The sequence below is a fragment of the Melitaea cinxia genome, chromosome 21, assembly GCF_905220565.1.
Source record: "Melitaea cinxia chromosome 21, ilMelCinx1.1, whole genome shotgun sequence".
Taxonomy (NCBI): domain Eukaryota; kingdom Metazoa; phylum Arthropoda; class Insecta; order Lepidoptera; family Nymphalidae; genus Melitaea; species Melitaea cinxia.
In genome coordinates this window covers 10,048,574-10,071,880 of record NC_059414.1, presented here as the reverse complement: position 1 = coordinate 10,071,880, position 23,307 = coordinate 10,048,574, and the positions used below count along the sequence as shown (strand labels likewise).

General features: G+C 34.1%; 1 protein-coding gene across 1 annotated transcript in view; it reads right to left on the bottom strand.

Annotated features, from left to right (window-relative positions):
- LOC123663850 (protein trachealess) overlaps positions 1-23,307 on the bottom strand; it is a 217,843-nt gene that overhangs the window by 97,201 nt on the left and 97,335 nt on the right. The window contains exon 4 of the mRNA XM_045598487.1: positions 9,655-9,675. Within this exon, the coding sequence (XP_045454443.1) occupies positions 9,655-9,675 (21 nt within the window). The remainder of the gene's footprint in view (positions 1-9,654; positions 9,676-23,307) is intronic.

Sequence of the window (23,307 nt, the reverse complement as noted above, 5' to 3'; positions counted from 1 at the left end):
TTTTTTTTTTTTTCAATATATTTTTTAGGTTTCTAAAAGTTTCCTACAGATCTCTAATAGCGATGAAGGTGAGGCAGCTTCTCGGTAAATTTAAACAATACACGAACAAATGATGTGCGTCGGAACTCGAGCGCTTTAAATTGTCGTTACGAGTTATTGCGTTTTTATATTTGCGTAGATGTTTCTCTCGTTTCCATTTTCATATATGGAACATATAGGAGATTACACATTATATACGAATATTTTACTAATATTTTGACATTAAAATTGTTTTTTTTTTTTTTTTTTTTTTTAATACATTTGCTTAAGGTTTCGTTTATTCTTGTTTAGAATTTATTAAATTTAACAGTTTTATGTCTTGCGACTTCATTTGTACCGTAATAAGCTTACTTTGTTTGATAATACCTTAATATAATATATATAAATGTGAATGTAAGTTTTTTTTGTTACGCTTTCACGCGAAAGCTACTAAACCGATAATCATGAAACTTTGTACACATATTCTTAGTGGTAACATGAATAGTAACATAAGATACTTTTTTATTTAAAAAATTGAATGCAAGCGAAGCAATATAACGAAGTAATATAACAGTCATATACATATATGCAAAAATATATCGATAGCGATTTATTTATCGTTGGCAAAAAATACTGTCGACTATGGAATTAAATCCTTTACGATGAGAATATTAATATGTATAAAAACGATACAGAATAGCATTACATGTTTTTTTTTTCGTTAGTCTATAATAAAGACTAATTACTTAGTCTTAGTTCTCTGTAATTTTAACTAAATATTATTTCACAAATATAAACGAAAGACTTAAAAACAAGCAATTCAGTAACCCTATTGAAGTAAAAGCAAATGATAGCCAATAAAAATAATAAGGGAGGCAATCCTTTTCCGTAACAACTGTAAGGGCGTGTTCACACTCCCCAGGCACCTGTCGCGACTTGTTTAAAGCGATCATTTAAAACGCGCTTCAATGGACACAGATTGACAAAAAACGTATATAGATGTTTAATGGCCTATAAAATAAAAATAAAATATATAGGAACAAATTTTGAATGGATGAATTTGGAATTAAAACAGATACCAGATTGATTTACATAAAATTCCGCTGTTTTGATTAGGTACTTCACTTCACTTCAGCCTATCGCAGTCCACTGCTGGACATAGGCCTCCCCAAGTTCGCGCCACACATCCCGGTCTTCCGCAATCCTCATCCAGCCTACACCGGCAATTTTACGTAGATCGTCGGTCCAACGGGCCGGAGGACGTCCCACACTGCGTTTGCCAAGACGCGGTCTCCACTCTAGGACCCGTCTACTCCAACGGCCATCGGTCCTGCGACACAGATGACCAGCCCACTGCCACTTCAACTTGCTAATTCTGTGGGCTATGTCAGTTACTTTCGTTCTCTCGCGGATAGTCTCATTTCTAATCCTGTCTTTGAGAGAGACCCCAAGCATAGCCCGTTCCATTGCACGTTGTGCGACTTTAAACCTGTGGACCAGTCCCTTGGTCAGTGTCCACGTCTCGGCTCCGTATGTTAACACAGGCAGGACGCATTGCTCGAAAACTTTTGTCTTCAAGCATTGCGGAATCTTCGAAGTGAAGACTCGACGGAGTCTGCCAAACGCCGCCCAGCCCAACCGAATCCTCCTATCGGCCTCCTTCTCGAAGTTGTTGCGGCCTAGTTGGATAGTATGGCCTAGGTAAATATAATCCTGAACAACTTCGAGAAGGGTACCATCGACCGATACCGGTATCGGTATGACTTGGTTGTTAAACATAACTTTCGTCTTATCCAAGTTCATACAGAGACCGACACGTCGGGAGGACTCGTTTAGGCCGGCCAGCATTTGGCCTAACTCATCCAGCGTCTCCGCAAAGATGACAATATCGTCGGCGAAACGAAGGTGAGAGATGAATTCACCGTTGACGTTGATGCCCCGTTCCCCCCAATCCAAGGTCTTAAAAACATCCTCTAGCGCAGTGGTAAACAGTTTCGGTGATATTACATCCCCCTGTCTTACCCCGCGCCGGAGGGAAATAGGTCTTGTTCTTTGGTCATTGACATGAACGGTCATCGTCGCCGCGTCGTACATAGATTTTAGTACTTCGATATATCGCCAGTCGATATGACATCTCTGCAGAGAGTCCAGGACAGCCCAGGTCTCGACGGAGTCGAAGGCTTTCTCGTAGTCCACAAATGCCATACACAGCGGTTGATTATATTCTTCCGTCTTTTGGATAATCTGCCGAACAGTATGGATGTGGTCCACGGTGCTGTAGCCATTTCGAAACCCAGCCTGCTCTGGTGGTTGGAATTCGTCGAGTCTTCTGGCGAGACGATTCGTAACAACCCTCGAAAACAGCTTATAGACGTGGCTCAGAAGTGAGATTGGTCTGTAATTCTTTAACAGAGACTTATCGCCTCTCTTAAAGAACAGCACCACCACACTCCTGGACCACGCCTCCGGCGTGGTACCTCGGTGGATGACGGCGTTAAATAGTCTTGCCAAGGCTTTCAGGACAGGTCGCCCTGCGGCTTTAAGGAGTTCAGTGGTAACTCCGTCATCCCCCGGGGCCCTTCCGTTTTTAAGCTGCCCAAGCGCTGCACCAATCTCATCCTCTTCGAAGTCCGGGATACACTCCGAATAATGGCGCAACAATGGTGCCCGTGGATCTTCGGTGTCCCAAGTCGCAGGCTTGCGTGCGCTCAACGAGTACAGCTGTCCATAAAAATTCTCAACCTCTTCTCGGACCTGAGGGCGAGAGCAGACGGTTCTGCCATCTGCTGTTTTAAGCTTCGCAAGAAGGCTTCTCCCCAATGGTCTTTGGAAAACTTTGGACCCCCTATTCTGCTCAATCAGAGTAGCAACCTCTCTCGTATTTGAGCAGCGGAGGTCTCGGCGAATAATTTTCCGTACCCTCTTGGAAAGAGCCCTCTGTTCTGGCGAAGCAGCCGGCAACTCGCGCCTCTGCCGCATCAGATCCAAGGCTTCGGGAGAAAGTTTGGACTGCTTCGTTGGCTTTGTTGGTGGAAAGTGCCTGCGACCCAGTGTACACACCGTCTTCACCACGTTGTCGGTTATCTCGTCCACGTCGCTAGTAGTTTCCAGCGAATCGAATCGGTTTTGGAGTTCCAACTGAAACTGCTCGGAGCCACATAGTATTTGGGGCAGCGTAGGTCGGAGAGTAGATTTCATCAAGCGGGTCCGCTCCTTTCGGAGACATATATTCAGAGTGCCCCGTACTAGCCGGTGGTCGCTGCCGGTGTTAAACCTGTTAACCACTGAGACATCTCTGAATATATGCCTTTTATCCGCTATGATGAAATCTATCTCGTTCCTCGTCACAGTATCGGGGCTTTGCCATGTCCACCTCCTTTGGGGCTTCTTCTCAAAAAATGAGTTCATCAAGAAGAGCCCCTCCGATTCGAGGAAGTTGACAAGCGTCTGCCCCCTGTGATTCCTGTGCCCCAATCCGTGTGGTCCGATGCTCGATCCGTCGCGGCCTTGTACTCCCACTTTAGCGTTGAAGTCTCCCATAACAACGCTGTAGAAGGTCGAAGTAGTGCCATGTATGGCCCTTGTAATATCTTCATACAAGGCTTCGACTTCATCGTCAGAGTGTGCCGAGGTCGGCGCATATACCTGTATCACTTTCAGGGAGTACCTGTCGGTGAGCTTAAGTACAAGGTACGCTACCCGGGTCGACACACTACTGACTTCCACAACGTTGTTAGTGAGAGTCTTGTGAACCAGAAAACCGACGCCACCTTGGGAAAGCCCATCACCTTCACGGAAGTAGAACAAGTGCCCGGAGTCCAGGATCATCGTGTCCTCTCCCTCTCTTCGGACTTCAGACAACCCCAGTATGCTCCACTTAATGTGACTAAGTTCTACCTCAAGTTCGGTGAGGTGATGGTCCAACCGTAGCGTGCGTCCATTATACGTAGCCAGGAATATTTTTCTATGGCAGCCTCCCGTACCCCGGTGATTCTTAGCACCCTCTACCCCACCGTTACCACGGCCGCTGCCGTAGCCGGGAATAGTGGGGCTGCCGGGAACTGAGGGCCTTATTTTTAGGTTCGAACTCATGGGGGTTTTTGCCCATAGTCACCACGCTGGGCAGGCGGGTTGGTGACCGCAGGGCTGACTTTGTCGCACCGAAGACGCTGCTGCCCGTCCTCGGTCTGTGCATTTAAAAAGCCAGCAGTTGGATGGCTATCCCGCCATCGGTCGGCCTTTTAAGTTCCAAGGTGGTAGTGGAACTGTGCTATCCCTTAGTCGCCTCTTACGACACCCACGGGAAGAGATGGGGTGGCTAAATTCTTTAGTGCCGTAACCACACAGCACAGATTAGGTACCACTTGGAAAGAATGTTACTTTTTTTTCTTTATTAAAGAGCTTTGCCGCTACTACGACTATATCGCTCTGTTATTATACATTTATGTTAATACAGTTACATGATAACACCTTAAGACACTATTGATTGTTACTTCATCGACCAATTTATACACTTTCTTTGCCGAAATAGATTCTTGTTTTGTCAAAATACTATTACATTCTCCAACATTCGTATAAAACAGTTTATTTGGGAAAAATTGGCGTCTTCTGGTTTCGTTCTTAACACATTCCATTAATATATGATAGGCATCCTCTACTACTCCACAAACTGAACAATTAGGGTGTGGAGTTATACCCATCAAATAGCCAAATTTATTGAATGGAATATGTCCAGACCGCAACCGTAAAGCAGTGACGACGTCTTTTCTGTTCAATAACACTGTGTCTACCCAAGGTACATTGGGCGGGTGAGGTTGTATGGTCTGGTACCAGATACCTTTGTCTTTCGACCTTTTATCAAAATACTCTCTCCACAAATCAATACATTTATTTTTAACGATGTCTAAACACTCGGAAAAATAGAATGTTGCATTTGTCAAAACGTTCCGAATTGTATTTGTAAAAATATGCTATGCCGTTGTCAACTCTAGACCCGCTGTCAATGCATTGATGCCTTAGAAGGTCTGGCTAACTTACACACCACAGGACCACGATACTTAAGAGCATTATTTGACTGTTATATTTGAGGTTGATATAATATTTCTAAAGTCAAACTACTCGACATTTTGAGCTAGATATTCATGCAGTCTCCTATCATGTATTATCTATACAAATAAATAAAATTGGAGTGTCTGTTTGTTGGAGTTCTTTTTACTAAATGCATATGGATTCACGGTACATATACCAAAATAACATTTTTAACAATTTTTGTCTGTCTGTCTGTCTGTTTGTTCCGATTAATCTCTGAAACGGCGGGGCTTTTACTGGCAGATAGCTGATGTAGTAAGGAGTAACTTAGGCTACTTTTATTTTAGAAATCTATTTTATAACTCTACGAACTGAACAATACTTTCACGCGGTCGAAGTCGCGGACACAGTTAGTATTAATATAAGATATATAACAATAATGAGTTAGATTATATTAGAAATAAATATAAATATTTTATAATACAGCTTGAGTTAAAAGTAGGTATAAAAAGTTGTTTAAGAACTTTTCAAACGTTTTCAGTCGACTTGATAAATATTCGTCAATTTATCTTAAGATTTTTATCCCACCAATAAAGCGTTTACATTTTTACGGAGCTGTCGTTTCTTAATTCAAACAGATGTCGAAGGGAGACCCTTCTTAAGACAATAAATAAATGAAAAAATGCCCTGTTCATATTTCGCGATTTGTAACGGGTATGAAGAATCGTTTTACATTTTTGTTCCTAATTTTCTTGCTGAATTATTAATTATTGACGTGTCTTTGTCTATTGTTATATTTAAATAAAAAATGTATTTGTTATTGTTTTTATGTATACAGTCATTGTAAGATATGCTTAAAAAATAAAAGAAATAATCAATACGACATATAAAAATCCAGTAAGTTTGTAGGGTTCAGTTTGGAGTATTTGTTGCATTTATTAAAAATTACTAACGCAAGATGCATTCGAAAAATAAGATTTATCATTTTATAGCAGTTTGACCAATTCTGCTAACTATCCCTTTTTTCCAGAGAATATTGCGAAATACGGACAGCTTCTAACATCCAAATTCAAACACATAATACTCAATTTGTTGCACAGCTAAGTAACCTCTAGAACTCTTACCACGTCTTCAGTCGCGATGGAGTTTCCAAGACAATTTATATGCTAATAGGAACTCGAGGTACTTGGCATATCAGTAGGTACGGGCTCAAATTTTACTACCGAATTACTAAATTATTATTCAAAGAATCATTATACTCTGTACATGTAACGAAGTAGAAAAGATAACTAATAGTTATTTTTTTTAAAGTAATGATTTTTTAAGAAATGCTTAGACGAAAAAGTTTTACTTTTTATATATCTAAATAGATAATTTAATACTTTTTTTAACATTAATACATTTATGCAATTGAAAAAACAATATATTTCTACGTAATAACTCCGATTATCTGGGCAAAAATGAACAAATGATTATTTATTGTAAATACTATAAAATCATGATTAACTTCTATAGAAGTAGGAAAATAAAATTTTAGGTTGTTATCGACAGAAAAAATAATTGAATACAGTGTGATTTTAAGCCGTAAGTTCAACTAACAAAATATTGTTTTTAATAAAAAAAGACACATTACTTTTTAAGCCAATATCAGTTCAGTATAAGTTCAGCCTATTGCAGTCCACTGGACATAGGCCTCCCCAAATTCGCGCCAGACATCCCAGTTTTCCGCAAGTAATAATTTAAGGCAATATTGTATGTAGTCCAATAACCAACTCAGACCTACCTTAACTAAATTTGCAAATTTAAAATATAGGCCAATTGTAATAACGAATATTTTAATCATTACGTTTATATATATATTGTACACATAATTATGAAGATATATTAAATAATATTTAAATGTCAAACATAAGGTTAATATTTTTACTGTATTAATTTTTAATGTTTTTTTTCTACAATATCTAATCTATTCGAACAGAACATAAAGAATTATTTGTAAAAGAAATGTAAAACAAGCCTCGGGCTGTCCCATCCAACATATTGTACACTTATCAAGTCGGCGTTTACCCCCAACTGTATTAACCCTGTCGATATCAGCGACTCACCCCTGAGTTAGATAAATTGGAATCACAAATCAGATGCTTCCCGGCCAATGAATAATTACGATACATTACCTAATATATGTTTTGGCTTGTTTGTTTGTATGTTTTTAATTGATTATTGACTATTATATTATTAGAATATTGTATAAAAAACTTTTGAGTAATGTTCCTGTTCGATTCAATTTATTGGAGATAATTTTCCTAGTTTTAATGTGTTTTTTATTTGATAAAAAGAATGATTTGACAGATACAGCTCCAATTCTAATTTTTACCAAGATTTGAAATGGTTGTTGGCTGATATAATCCAATTATAATAATTAATCTGAGCTTATCAAGAATATTCTCATACCATATGACGCCAACAACAGTCTAACACCTAAAAATTTAAAGCTCACCAACAATTCACATACTTAATATGAATTATACAAAAATGATGATTAAAAGAGTACTTTAAAAAAAATTAATAACAAAATATTTACTGTATAATTTCAAAACTGTATTTAATGTCACTCACTACAACTTTAAAACCGAATTTGAATTTGAGTGAACGAAAAAGTATTTTATTATCAATTTAAAATTTGAAAAAAATATATAAAATAATACCGAGAAAGTGTGAAGTAATTGTAAGAATTTAAAAAAGATAAAAAAAAAATCTTATCTTTAACCGACTTCCAAAAAAGGAGGAGGTTCTCAATTCAGCTGTATTTTTTTTTATGTATCGTAAGATAGATTCAAAACTTTTGATTGGGTGGATTGATTTCGACATTTTTTTTAATCAAAAGGTGGTGTGTGTCATTTGGGCTCATTAGATTTTATTTGAGATCTAACTACCACTTTTCGAGTTATATCTAAAAACGCGTTTGTACTTGACTATTTTTTCGTCAACCTACGTTATATTATATCGCATAACTTTATACTGGGTGTACCGATTCTGATGATTTTTAATTTAATCAAAAGCTGGTGTTAATCATGTCACGTTTAAATTTCATCGAGATCTGATTACAACTTTTTGATTAATCTTTGATAAAGCGTATATACTTGACTATTTTTTCGTCAACCTACGTTGTATTTACTTGTCGATGTAATTAAAGTCGGTTTTTTTTTTTCGTTTGCGAGCAAATACAATTATTTAAGAATTATTTCTTTCCTTTTAAATGTAACTAAACACACTAAACTTACTGGTACTGGACCGGTAGAGATGGCTGTTAACATTAAGCTTGTCTTTTTTCAATTTTACAATGAAGGTAATGTTCAATAAAAATACTTAATTTTTTTAAATTAATTTGTAAATTTTGTAATTAATATATAAATTTTGCAATTAAATAATATTTGTAAATTAAACTTCGAAAACTATAAAGCAAATTACGTTTATCTGTGAAATTAAGACTCAAGTTTATTTTCTAGAAAACGTTAATCTTAAAAAGAGTTAAAAAGAGTCAAGGTCCGTTTACCCTTTACCCTTCCGTAGCTAATGGCGAGTCTCAAGGAATTAAAAGTATCGCAGTGTAGGGTTAAAGATTTTATTGTTATTGTCTTCTGTTAATTGACCGTGTTATCTACTACTAAGACAAAATTTCGGATAAGACTTGAATATTTATGCTCATTTAACCTTTGAATTAAGATATACCTATATAGCTTTTTAACTTCGTCAAAGATGTTAAAATAATTAGGAATACAGAAACACTTTTAACGCAAATAAAAATTTTAGCAGTATTTAAAGTCTTAAATTATCCGTTGAGTATTCGTAAAATCGTACTGGTATAAATAAATAAAAGTGTCACACTCAACGGCCCCAGTACGATTTTCTCCTGTGTCTGGAGTCCGAAAACACACCCACAATACACAAGCACAAACGACCAGACCACGACAAATATGGCCAATACAAATGTTTGTCATGAGTGGGGATCGAACCCAAGAACGCAAACTCAACAGAAAGTTCTGTGACCGCTGCACCAACACGTCGTCTCAGCTCTCATTAGTATCTCAAAGAAGTGGATTAAGTTGCGTGTGTATCTTAGGAGGAAAGAACTGTTTTTCCTACTCTGGGACTGTTAAAGACTAATAAATAACTTTTTTTCTTAATTAAAATACAACGTACAATGTTACTAATCACTGAATCTTTTGAGAATGATTTTTCTTAGAAAATGTTGACTCAAAGTAGTTACCCGAAATTTATATATTTTTTTAAATGATGATTAAGCATAGCATTTAATAGATACTTGACAATCGACATATTTATACTATATACATTTAGGGTACTTCAAAAATATTAAATTCAAGTCATTAAACATAAGTATAATGTTATAGTATTGTTTATATTCTAAAATTTAAATTAATTATTTACAAATTAATTATTAATAATTAATTAATTAATTAATTAATTTTATAAGTAATATTTAAAATATTCGTGGGAAGCGAAAAAAATTGTAAATTATTTATATATAAATTGCCGGAATCAAAAAAAAAATAAAAACGTTATAGATATGTATTAAAAAAATTACTTAACCAGTTGTCTTGGCCATAGTATCTGAAACAAGTTATTTTCAAATTAATATTGATAATGTTTAATGGTAAAAAATCTAAATATATAAACTTAAACAGCTATGAAGCGCCATCTCTTAGCAGTGAGTAAAACTAACAAGATCGTTATTATTGGTTACTCCCTATGTCACAAGATGGCGCTAGCTGTGTAAATCTTAATGCTAAAATATTTAAATAAATTAATTGTTATTACTTTTATATTTGAGATATTTATTGTATTGTATAAAAATACATTTTTTTAACAAAATTAATCAACATGCTACGTTTGTCAGAATTTTATAAAGACATAAAATCAGGTAATTAATAAAAAAAAATATATAAATAGAAGTCAGAATAAAAACAATTTGGATAAGGATGGCGCACAAAAATTATTTTTTTTTAGTTTTTGATTTTAAAAAAAAACCTCAAAATTAATAAAAACAATGTTAGTAATTTTTTCATAAATTTCAAAGTATCAGTTTTATTTTCTAGTAGGTACTTTATATTTCTATTACAATTGATGTGTATATTATTTATACACTACTATTTAGAGATTTTCTTTCTTATATTATTTAAAAAAAAAAAACAATTAGCCGTGCAGTTTTGATTTGAAAATCGCATCAAATCTTTTGTGAGATCTTTGAACTTTGAATACCTGCGGATTAAACCTTGCATGTATTTGAAATGTTTGACGAATTTACATTATTCCCTTCCAAACGATATTGACACGTAAATATTCATCTCAGTTATACACTCCAATTTTAACAAAAACGGACAACTTATGTTTTTTTTTTTGCTAAGTCTAATAGACACCAAATTTAGTAGACCAATACCATTCCACAAATATTTGTGCCACAAGGGCACACACAATTATAAACTTAAGTATATTTGATATAAAAACGCAAGAAAAGCATAAAACTTATCCATAAACAACTTTTAATCGTGTCACTGCTGGGAAAATGTTCTCTAGTCTCTACACAAAGCCTTTCTCTTTACACATATTATGAAAAGAATATAATAAGTGAAAGTTATGAAAGTACACATATGCAAAATAATGGGGTATAATATGCGTATTGGAATAGGTTTTAGTAGACAATCGTATCCCATGACCCTACGTTCGTAATCTGACCTCGCCTAGCGAATTGTTCGAGTGAATATTTTCATGGGAACATTATTGGAATTGAGTTTGTACAATTGACTAATGATTAGATTTTATTTATTATCATGTATTATAATGCAATATTATTTTAAGAATTTTTATCCAACTTCAAAAAAGGAGGACGTTACTTTATGTTAAGGAAACCAGTATCTGATGATGGGATCCCAGTGAAATCGAGGGAAACTCTCGAAAATCGTAGTGCGTTTGTTAATTTTTTTTTTTTTTTTTGTCTAATTACTTTGCATTACTTGTCGATGCAATTGAAGTCGGTTTTTTTCGTTGGCGAGCAAACACAATTATATTTATTGAGTTGCTTATAAAATATTTTATTATAATATGAACCATTTTGTTCACGTTCAATACAAGCATCTTTTTCTAGGCATTTTAAAATAGATAAAACATAGCATTATTTAGCTGATTTGTGCATAATATGACTCACAAATAGAAAAGTCATAGGAATAACAAATTACAACAACGCTAGAGCCAATTTCAAGAACTATTATGGCGCTAGCGAACTAAACTGGCTAAAATAAATTCCTAAGTATACAATAATATAGACAAACAAATAAAACTCGTGGTTCTTAAAATTGTGTATGAATGACTTTTAGACGTGCGTCTAATTTTGAAATACTATTTATGATTGATGATGATCATTAAAAAACATATATGTATATACTCGTATATATCAAATCATATGTATATATAGGTATATAATAATAATGTGTGATTTGTAAATAATAAAAATTAAGCAGTAAAAAAAAACAAATCTTGTCTTCTCTATCTCCTTGTTTATTGTTTTATTTAATTAAAAAATAATATTTACAGATTATTAAAGTATATTTTCTATAAATATTTAAATTAATTTCCTAGTGCAACAACCTAAAAAATCACACCTCTATCAAATCGACATTATGAAATAATAACCGCGGCACACCTTAATCTTATTACATTATAATAACTTGGAATAACTTACAGATGTTTTGTCAATCAGATTTGAGGGACCCCAATTTTTCATCAATGGAAAATTATGCTTTGAAAATTTGCATCGCCATCGGCGCCATCTATGAGCGAGTAGTATCACTAAGCTTAACTTTACCGATACAGTAATATAACATTTGGCTACAAACTTATTGCCTCGAAATAAAGTCTAATTTTAAATAATAATGAGTTTATTACGTACATATGTAAGTTTGTTATATTTTGAAGTATAAGATTAGGGCTTGCTCGCAACGCCCTTTCCAAAAACAGCATGAATAATAATGTGATTTGCATAATATCGAGAGCTGATCTAACAAGTATATTTACTTCGATAAGGGCTCCCGGTATAGTTGATTTATGGGTTCAAACCAATGGTTTGTAAAAAATGGTACATTTGAATTTTTTTTTATTTCACGGTCATTATCGTCATTATGACTGTTTTTATTTTAACATGTTTGAATTACTAATTAGTTTGTTAGAAATGTCCTCAGTACATTATAGTATTAACGATTCAGCCTCTACTGGGAGAGGGGGGATAGGTCTTTTTATCCATCTAGGAAGGGATGGAGCTTAATCAACCACGCTGCTCTTCAAGGCACGGTGGAGAGACCCGCAAGAATAGACAACCAGACCGGAAAGAAATATTTCTACAAATACAAATAGCTATCCCGAGTGGGTATCGAACCCGCAATCGCTGGTGTGTGAGCGCCTGCACGGTGCCGATGAACGCACAACTACACCAGAGCGATGTATTGTATAAAGCAAAATAAAATTATATTAAGTTTTATGTGAGACACACTGTTAATGAGAGGCAAATTAATATTTAATTATTCAATTACGCAATACATTATCCACTTTAGACGTTTATAATTCACATAAGTTAAATAAATATTAATAATCATTCCTTTATCCTTTAAATTCATATATTTATTCTATAAGAGGTGTTATATAACATCAAGAGCTTTCAAGTGCGCTTTAACACAAGATAGAAGCAAGATGTCCGTAATGACCGCGCACTTTACATAATTCGATGATACTGACCCGACCTTTATGACCTCCCAACCCCTACACCAATAGGTACAAAGTAAATGGAAATTGGAAAAAAATACATTCATCAAGTATTTTATTGAATTGAATTTTAATATTAATAAAATTAATTCTATTTTTAATCGTTTTATTTTTAAAACAAAGAAATCAAAAAGTCTACATTCCACCTTATGGTAAACGGATACCAGCGGTACAACCGCATTGCATTAGTTATCCCAGACTCACCCCAGAAGCTCTGGCTACGTTACTCACCACAGCAAACAACACTATTTGAGGACGGTAATATTTAGCTGTGAGCTTCTGCAAGATATGAGGAATACTGCTGTCGTAGGGATGCTCTAAATTTGAAGCAAGATTTTTTCCTGCTGTTTTTTACCCCAATATAAATAAAATGAGAATATAAATATAGGCCGGTATTTTATGTTTCTTTTCATTTTGAATTTATACCGTTCGTCGACAATAGATAAAAAAAAACTTAAAAGCTTAAAAGTTATATTATATAGCCGATGAGGATCGTCACTTATTGTACAGAAATTATCTAACATTTATGACTTTCAAAGACCTTATATTTAAGAAACAGAGAAGAAATATAAATGATAACAAATCTAATAAGCCAAAAGGTGATGCATTTCATTTAATATAATTTTTTTAACGTTTTTGTACATCTGTAATAGATATTTTTTGCGAATACTAAGTTTATTGAGCAAAATTTACATTTATCCTATGTACCCTTGCCAAGATTCTTTTTTTATTACAAATATTATATATAATTTTATTTGTATATATTACATATAATTTTTCATTTACATTTATCCTATGTACCCTTGCCAACATTCTTTGTAAAAATTATTTGTAATTATGTTTTTTATTAAGTGCAATAAACAATATGTATACAAAACAAAGCAATAAATACTTAATCACGTGGGAAACTGCGAAATACATCTAGTTAACACGTAAATTCGTATAAAAAATTTAATTGTAAACATTTATGGTTTCGGAGACAAACAGACGAGGTGATAATGTGTTTAGTGGGTAATATTTATAATGTAAATGCTATGTATCTTTCCGATCAGCTGTCGAGGTGACCATACTGATTCCTATTAGCCCGTGGTTCGTACCGTCGCAAAAACTGAACATATAATACTAAACAGTAATATTCATGAAACGCTAAGCGATTATAAATAATTAAAAATGGTAATTGTGATCGTAAATTTAAGTACTGGTTCTGTATAAATGAATTTATAAAGAAATAAGCGTATTACACATAGAATAAGGTAGTAGAGTGCAAATGCTCTATTAGGGTCTAGACAAACAAAATGTACAAGCACAAATAACCAGACCACAACAAACAAAGGCTATGTATACTGCTTATACTAATGTTTATTTTGTTATTGTTCAATCTTGCGAACTCTCAAAAGTGTTTAGTTTAGTCCTAATAGGACGTTCTAATAGGACAGCCTAATCACCTAGCGATATGAAATGTACGTATGACCTATTCTGATATCTACCAAATATACAAAAACATAATAATAATTCGTCAGCAGTTTTAGAGGAGGAAATTTCGTAATAAAGGATGAATGCGACCACAGTACCGTGACGGGACATTTTAATACATTAGAATATACACACAATTTTATTAATCTAAAATATGTTATTTTTGTTACATATACTCGTAAATAATCATAATAAGGTAGGTATGATTTTTTTTTTTTTTTTTGTAATTTTCCTTTATTTACAAATAATTACATTTGTCATATTTCTTTACGGAATCTTAAAGGTGGAAAGTAAAACACAGCAGGACCTGTCAATCAAGGTCCCATCGTTATTTATATTAAAAATGTCGTTTTTATGCGAACGCGCATAGCTTTGAAGACGAGAGCGATAACGAGCTGCTATTGTGCTGGAAAATAAAACTCTTATAAAACGTTCATGTTTTGTAAATATGGATTTAAACATTCATTTTATTTTTATCATATTAATTTTTATTTAATGTATGTAAATCTAATGAATTAGGCAATACGAGTCACGTTTGCGGATAATTCCAATATCAACCAAAAAACGTATATTTTAATAACGGGTTGATATATATACTTACCAAATCCATGACGTTTTCTTTATATACCGACTTATAAGTCATTTACACGTAAGTTACAGTTTATATTTACTGTCCCAGCTCATATCTCATACCAAAAGAGAGTTAATAAGAATAAGATCTATAGGAGTATAAATAGTCAAAAGGATTTTTTACTTAGTAAGCAGGTTTGAACAAGTATAATAAAAAAAGGAACTATTCTGGGGAAAAATATTACCGTTAAATTAAAACTTGTTTTTATATATTATAAGATATAATATATAAAATTTTAACATAGCAATGTATTAAGACTTCAAATACTCAGTTATAGTAACCATAGGAAAAAAAACAAGATTTATTTAAAATAATTTATCGTAACAAAATTACTTATTCCATTATGAAAACAAGAGGTCAGTGAGCAGACCATTCCAGATAATCTAACCACATTTACTGCCATGGAATTCCACTAAACAGCCCCCTATAGCTCTTGGTCTAACAAACGTTTATCGATACTGCCCCACATTTTATGAGACATAACCGTCTACTCTTCGACTATCTGATGCTTTTTTAGATTCGATTTTCGGTGAAGACAATCGAATGATTGTGTGGTCCAATTTTTAGGAACTGGAGTTTTATGAACTTAAATGTCTCCTATAATATTATTTGTTATGGTGAGCTCAAAAATTTTAGTATATTAAAAAAAAAAAGTGCGTGCGTACAAAGTACACATGTCAGAAGTGAAACAAATTTAGATAGATTTAGATTCCGTTCCAGCGCCATCTAGTTAGTTTGAAATGTAATACTATCGGTATTAATGTAACAACCTATGTAGTTTCTATAGTACACGCTAGGTGGCTCTGTTGTTCGAGAAAAACGTTGCACATCTTCGCTAATATTATTATTATTGCGTTTCATTGGTAATAATTTTAACCTCATGCTTCAGAAGTTTTACTTCAAAAATAATTTTGGTTTACTCTGTGATACTTGAAAATTTGTTAGTAGAAAAGTGGTGTTAGTACAGTCTAATGATTGTGTTTGCTCGCAAACGAAAAAAAACCGACTTCAATTACATCGACGAGTATAATACAACGTAGATCAACGAAAAAATAGTCAAGTAACTACGCGTTATCAAAGATTACTCAAAAAGTAGTTATCAGATCTCGATAAAATTTATTTGTGACCATATGATAAACATCAGCTTTCGATTAAATTAAAAATTATCAAAATCGGTACACCCAGTAAAAAGTTATTGCGGATTTTCGAGAGTTTCCCTCGATTTCTCTGAGATTCCATCATCAGATCCTGGTATTCCTTATCATGGTAGCAAACTAGGAATATCCTCTTTCCAACAAAAAAGAATTATCAAAATCGGTACATCGATACAATCAATAAATAAATTTAAATGGGACCAAATGACACACACCACCTTTCGATTAAAAGAAAATTTGTTGAAATCGCTCCACCCAGTCAAAAGTTCTGAAGTAACATACATTAAAAAAATATAGTCGAATTGAGAACCTCCTCCTTTTTTGGAAGTCGGTTAAAAAGCGAAATTACTAACTCGAAGCATTCGTGTTAATATTCGTATTATTTTTAAGCGAAGCCAACTGCAGCTATATGACAACGTATCGTAGACAACTGTTATATTTGGGATACAGAAACATAAGACTATAATGAATTTAACAAATCATAGTCATGAAGTTATCATTGAGAAAATCAACTCGAGATTACATTTTTAATTTTACTACAAAGATAAACGAAAACTTCATTAATATTAAAGTGACCTTAGAATAGAGCTCGTTATTAACTTTTCCCTTATACCCTCGAACAGAAACCAATCGTCCCTGTATAATACAGTCCTCAGGATTAGGATAAAAGTTGGTTTTCGTTTCTCAGCCGTTAGAGGTCATCCCGGTAACTCTCCCAATGCTTTGCGGGTAGTAAAGGCATTCTATAAAAGAATTTTATTGCACTGAATAAACAAAAGCGTGCAGTTTCCCGAATCAATGTCATATCCCCTGATCCTTAGCTTATTGCTGGTGTAAATTTCATTAAAATTTGTTTTGTTTTCGGATATTATTACATAGTCGTTTTCAATTGTGTTTTTTATTATACATATATTGAAATCAAGAAATATTTACTACATAATGAAATAGAAAATACGTTTAACAGACAACCATTCGGTCGATGTTGAAACCAGAGCCTTATGTTCTTACGCCGAGTTGCACGAAACAAAATTAAAATTTAAGTAGAGATTAAACTAATTTAATCACAAGAATTTCATACAATTCTTGCGATTAAATTAGTTTAATCACTACTTAAATTTTAATTTCTTTTCGTGCAACTCGGCGTTAGTGTCTTACAGATATAAAAAAATGCTGTTATCATACTACACTTCAAATTTCACACTGCAAATCAAAATCTACTATTATACTTAGTTAAAGTGAATAAAAATCCTTGTTTTTTCGACCATGTCGCAGATATTTTTTTTTTTTTTTGCTAAACATCTATAGGCGAGGAAACTAATTGTTGGCGTGGCGATACAGGCCGTGGCGACGCCACGCTATATGATGTAATATATGTACTAAACTATACTACATAATAAATGAGTTGGCGCGATTTTAAAGAAATTTTTAATTAAAATTTTTTGTATACAAAGAAAATAAATGTTTATTAAATGTTTCACATCTGCCATTCGTCACGTGACGACTAATATTTTTTTATGACCAAAGGATCTTTAAACACTTACTTAGGATATTTTAGAATAATGAGGTCTCCTCGACTGTTACTTTAACTAGAAATTTACGTTGGTAGTATGCATATTGCGTACGCATTCAACCTGTAACATCCCATTGTTGGGCATAGGACTCTTTCTCCGTTTAGGGGAAAGATTGAAGCTTAATCCACCACGCTACTCCACTGAGGGTTGGCGAATATGTTCCCTACTATGGAAAGAAATATTTGTACGAATACAAATAGCAATCCCGAACGGGAATCGAACACGCAAACCGTCAGTGCTTTAGGCGATTACTCGCACCACTACGCCAGAGTGATTGTTACGTTGGTAGTATTGCTTAGTAAATGTGTCTTCGGCTCTCGACATAATTATGATCAGAACGCCTAACATAATTACTTATAATCTAGACCTGTCTCATTTGTTAATGCCTATAATGTTTATTAATGAAAATTTCAAACATCATCAAAAAATTATCAATAGCAACAAACTCAACAAGAACGTGGTTAAACTCTTTCGTTCAATAGGAAAACAAACGCAAATATTTAAATAATTCTATAATAAAAAATCGTATAAATATTTCAACCCATACCTCATACATTTCAAGTACCGCAAATGGTACACCGCAGAGCCTAGACATATAAAATAAAAATAAAATAGAGCGGTCATGTCCTATTTATTATTTATCAATTGTATAAATTATTGAATAGGTACATCCTCGTCGGCGTCTTGACCCTTGCTATCTCGGGGCCAATTTTACGATCGCCCGTCTGCGGTACGTCGATTTTTACTTAAATTAAGTTAGCTGTTTGTTTACGAAATGAAACACGTTTGAAAATATATTTACTAATAAAAATAAAAAAAAATTTAAACTATTAGACAGTGAATTTTTTTATTTTTGTATTTTAGCGTTTTTTAAGTAACCACTTTTGGGTATTTTTTCTATTTATTAGTGTTTGTTTTGAGAAAAAGGTTTTGTGCCAATTTTAGACTAATTCATGTTGTATTTGTGATGTTCATCATCATCATCATCATTTCAGCCTATCGTAGTCCACTGCTGGACATAGGCCTACACAAGTTCACGCCAAAAATGGTGTGAACTCGGCAGGCGGGTTGGTGACGGCAGGGCTGACTTTGTCGCACCGAAGACGCTGCTGCCGGTCTGTTAAGCAATTATGCATTAAAAAGCCAGCAGTTGGATGGTTATTCCGCCATCGGTCGGCTTTTTAAGTTCCAAGGTGGTAGTGGAACTGTGGTTATCCCTTAGTCGCCTCTTACGACACCCACGGGAAGAGAGGGGGTGGCTGTATTCTTCATTGCCGTAACCACACAACAAATTTGTGATGTTATATACTTATTATTTTATAAATAAAATGAAAGATGGAGAGCACTTTAAGCCGTCGGTCGCGGTTGTTATCATGTACACCTGATAGCGATCGTTACTCATAGTAGGGAATATATCCGCCAACCCGCATTAGAGCAGCGTGGTGGATTAAGCTCTGATCCTTCTCCTACATGGGGATTTAGGCCTATGCCCAGTAGTGGGATATTACAGGCTGAAGCGTAAATAAAAATATGCTTTTAAGCCGATTATTTTACCTCAGTTAAAAAAGCTCTTTCAAATCATTCAATTAATACAGTTTACATCTTTTGGGCATTCTTTCGAGAACGTGTATTAAGTTTATTTCCAAATATAGTTGTGAGAAAAACCACCAAACACTTAACAACGCACTTTCTTGTCGAATCGTGAATTTTATAATATATATAAATAATTTAAACACCTCATCGAGAAATCTGGAATTTTAACGAAAAATAAAATGGGATCATATTTTATTTTTAGAGTTCAATTTGCGTCTTCAAAGACCGCTCAAATATTTTAGCATTTTTATATTATGTAATTATTGTACTGTTAAATATTTAACTGTATCAATACACATGCGCTAAATCACATCTTAATAATCCTCCAAAAAAAACAATTAATAATTAAGTATACATTATACGACAACATATTAGTTATATTATAACAGTAATATACAGCCAGCAATATAATAATCCAGTCCAGTCCAGCTGTGGACTGCGATGCCTGAAGTGAATATAAAAATAAATGTTTCATACTACTACTACTTAAGCCTATCGCAGTCCACACCTGGACAGGTAGGTATGTAACTGAGGTACAGCATAGCAGAAAATATCCTGCTCGAATCTAAAGCATCCCGATTGGGGAAGTACCTCGACCTTACAGAAGATCACAGCTAAATAACACTGCTTTCAAGCAATGTTGTGTTCCTGTGGTGAGTAAGGTGACCAGAGCTCCGGAACTTAGGGTAGGGCCGGCAACGCGCTTACGATGCTTTTGGTGTCATCAGATGAGCTGTACGCTTGTTTGCAGTTACATATATACATATATATATAAAAGAAGTATTTCACTTCAACCTATCGCAGTCCACTGCTGGACATAGGCCCCACAAGTTCGCGCTAAAATGGCGTGAACTCATGTGTGTTGCCCATAGTCACCACGCTGGGCATGCGGGTTGGAAGTATTTCATAAAAAAAAACATCAGCTCTCATCGGCACCCTAAAATACAGGCACTGAGTTGTCAACCTATCAAACAGACAACTGTGTGTGTATATATAAAAAAAAAAGAAAACATAGTAAAGAGGCTGGCGGACTGCTGTGCCTGGACTGGACTGGTGAGGCGTAAGTTTGTTTGGTGACCTAGTTGTTTATTAAAGAAAACACAGACCTTCCCAAGTGCGCGCTAAAAATCACGGCTTTCCTCTACCCTTCTTCAGCCAGTGAATGTTTAATACACTTATAATTAGTAGTACATAGGTATATTACTTTCGAAATTTCGGTTTACTTTGGTAAATTATTTAAATATTATTATTTTCTACAGAACCAAATACTTGTAATGAGACAGTTTCGATCGCGTGAACAATCACCCGCCGTATAATATATTTTTTCTTCCGTCTGATTCTATATGATTGCACATTTCACTAAACAACGTGAAATCGCTGAGTTCGAATAGCATTCCTTAAGGAACTTTTAATTTAAAACCCGTCAACCAATAATTAACTATAACCCTATGTAATAGAGATCACTTTCAATTGTCACTCATTTCCTTTCAGTTCCATCTCAAATGGAAATCGTAATCTTTGTGCAATGGCAATAAGAACTATAATCACGTAATAAAATCAACGTCAGTCGTAAGGTCACGAATGAAATACTCAAAAAAGCATTTGATCTCATATAAGGTGTATTAGGTTCTTCATAATGGGTGGATTGCATTGTTACGGATGTTCGTATTGAGTGAAACCTTATCAGAAAATACCTTTTAAGAAAAGGCGCGAATCTTTTCCTTTAACTCTGCGATGAAATCTTCGTCTTTGTGATTTTGCTATTGTCTGCTAGCTGACGTACGTTTAATATGTAGAGTAAAATAGATGTCTTTAATTTTGATATATTTTTTTATTTTTTGAATACTAAGAACATATTAATTTAACTCGTGGTAAGATCATTACTTGCTAAAAAGATTTTTATTTTTGCTAACTGTAACACTTGTTACGTTGTCAATAGTATTAAAATTTATTATAATTGTCATTGCAAATAATAGTGAAAAATATGCAAAGTTTTCTTTAATGAATAACTAAAAATTTATAGGACATATTTTTAAAAAAGAATATATAAAAGTGCTGTGTGGTTACGGCACTAAATAATTTAGCCACCCCCTCTCTTCCCGTGGGTGTCGTAAGAGGCGACTAAGGGATAACAAGGTTCCACAACCACCTTGGAACTTAAGAAGCCGACCGATGGCGGGATAACCATCCAACTGCTGGCTTTGAAATACACAGGCCGAAGACGGGCAGCAGCGTCTTCGGTGCGACAAAGCCTGTACTGCGGTCACCAACCCGCCTGCCCAGCGTGGTGACTATGGGCAAAACACATGAGTTCACGTTATTTTTGGCGTAAACTTGTGGAGGCCTATGTCCAGCAGTGGACTGTATAGGCTGTAATGATGATATATAAAAGTATTTTTTTAAGGAGTTATCACTAATATAAGATGCAAATTAATTTTAAGTATTTTATATTATACGTAAATGTTTAATTTATATTTTAAATATTGTATATCGTATTAAAAATAAAATAAAATTTATTAACATAGTAACAGCGTAATAAACATTTAACGTAAAACTTAATTAGAAATCTCAAAGTAATAAATTAAAAAATAACATTTGCGTACGTAGTGCGCGAAGTTTGAGTAAGGAAGTGGGTACAAAGAGCTCGGTAAAGACAAAAATCCCTGCTGGGTCGTCTAGCGAACTTTACGATCTAACGACTGCGGCTTAATGACTCTTAATGAGGTCTTACTAACTTCCTACTTTATGAACTTGTACTAGCTGGCTTGTGCTTCTTGTGGTATTTTTACAAATCTTGTGACAAGTTTTGCGTCATATATTTTAAAAAGCTATTGACCGTATTTGGTACTGTTAATATTTCAAACTGATTACCGTATTATTATACATATTTTTACAAATTTTGTAACAATTTTTGTAAGTCATAGATGTTTTCCAGTTACATCTGTAGGCCGTATTTTGTATTATTTTAATTTTCTAGATTAAAGTCGAATGTATTTTCTCACGAGGGCAAAGCCCTTTCGTAAAATGATGAGGACTTTAAAATATTTCTGAATCCGATTTGAATCGAGATTTTTTTTTATTTCGTTTTTCTCACTACGAAAGAATGGTTAGACCTTACTCCACCATGTTGCTCGTCTGTGGATTGGCCATTATTTTCCACACTAGACTAACGTTATATACCTATAATACCTATTTCAAATTAAATGGCACACACGCATAATATATAAATGAAATTAAAAATATATAATTATAAAATTCCTTAGTATTAATAATCGTGATGAGTTTGTACCTATTGTAATCATAGATATACATAGTTTTTCTATATTTACCAAAGTAAAATAAGTATGAGAGTCATCGAATCTATTAAAAATCTAACATTAAAGTCAGGAAAGAAAGAAAAGAAAGAGATCTATTAACACTCAGTACATAATATTGTTCACGCATTGACGAGTTCAGTCGTAAAAGACATTGGATTTTTTCACGACCCCCGAGCGGGGTTTAATTATTGTTTTATTACGTGTTAGGGGACTTCCTACGAGCCGGAGTTAATGTCCACGGACACTTCATTCTACGTTCCTTCTGTTAGAATTTAATGCGTCAGTCTGCTAAACATTGTTATCACAGCGCTTTATATAATTTGCTTAACATACATATTATAAGGAATTAGAGAGCAAATTCTTGATAAAAGACGACATAACAAAATTGGCGATTGTTTACATTTTATACCTTGTTTTCATGTACACCTGATAGCGATCGGTACTCATAGTAGGGAATATATCCGCCAACCCGCATTGGAGCAGCGTGGTGGATTAAGCTCTGATCCTTCTCCTACATGGGGAAAGAGGCCTATACCCAGTAGTGGGATATTACAGGCTGAAGCGATTACATTTTACATACATATAATAAATATAGTGCAATAATAAAATATATAAAATAAATAGGCTCATTATAATGAAACAACTTTTTTGGATTTTATCGCGGTTTATTAGTGGAAAGAAGTGGTCTCTGCCTA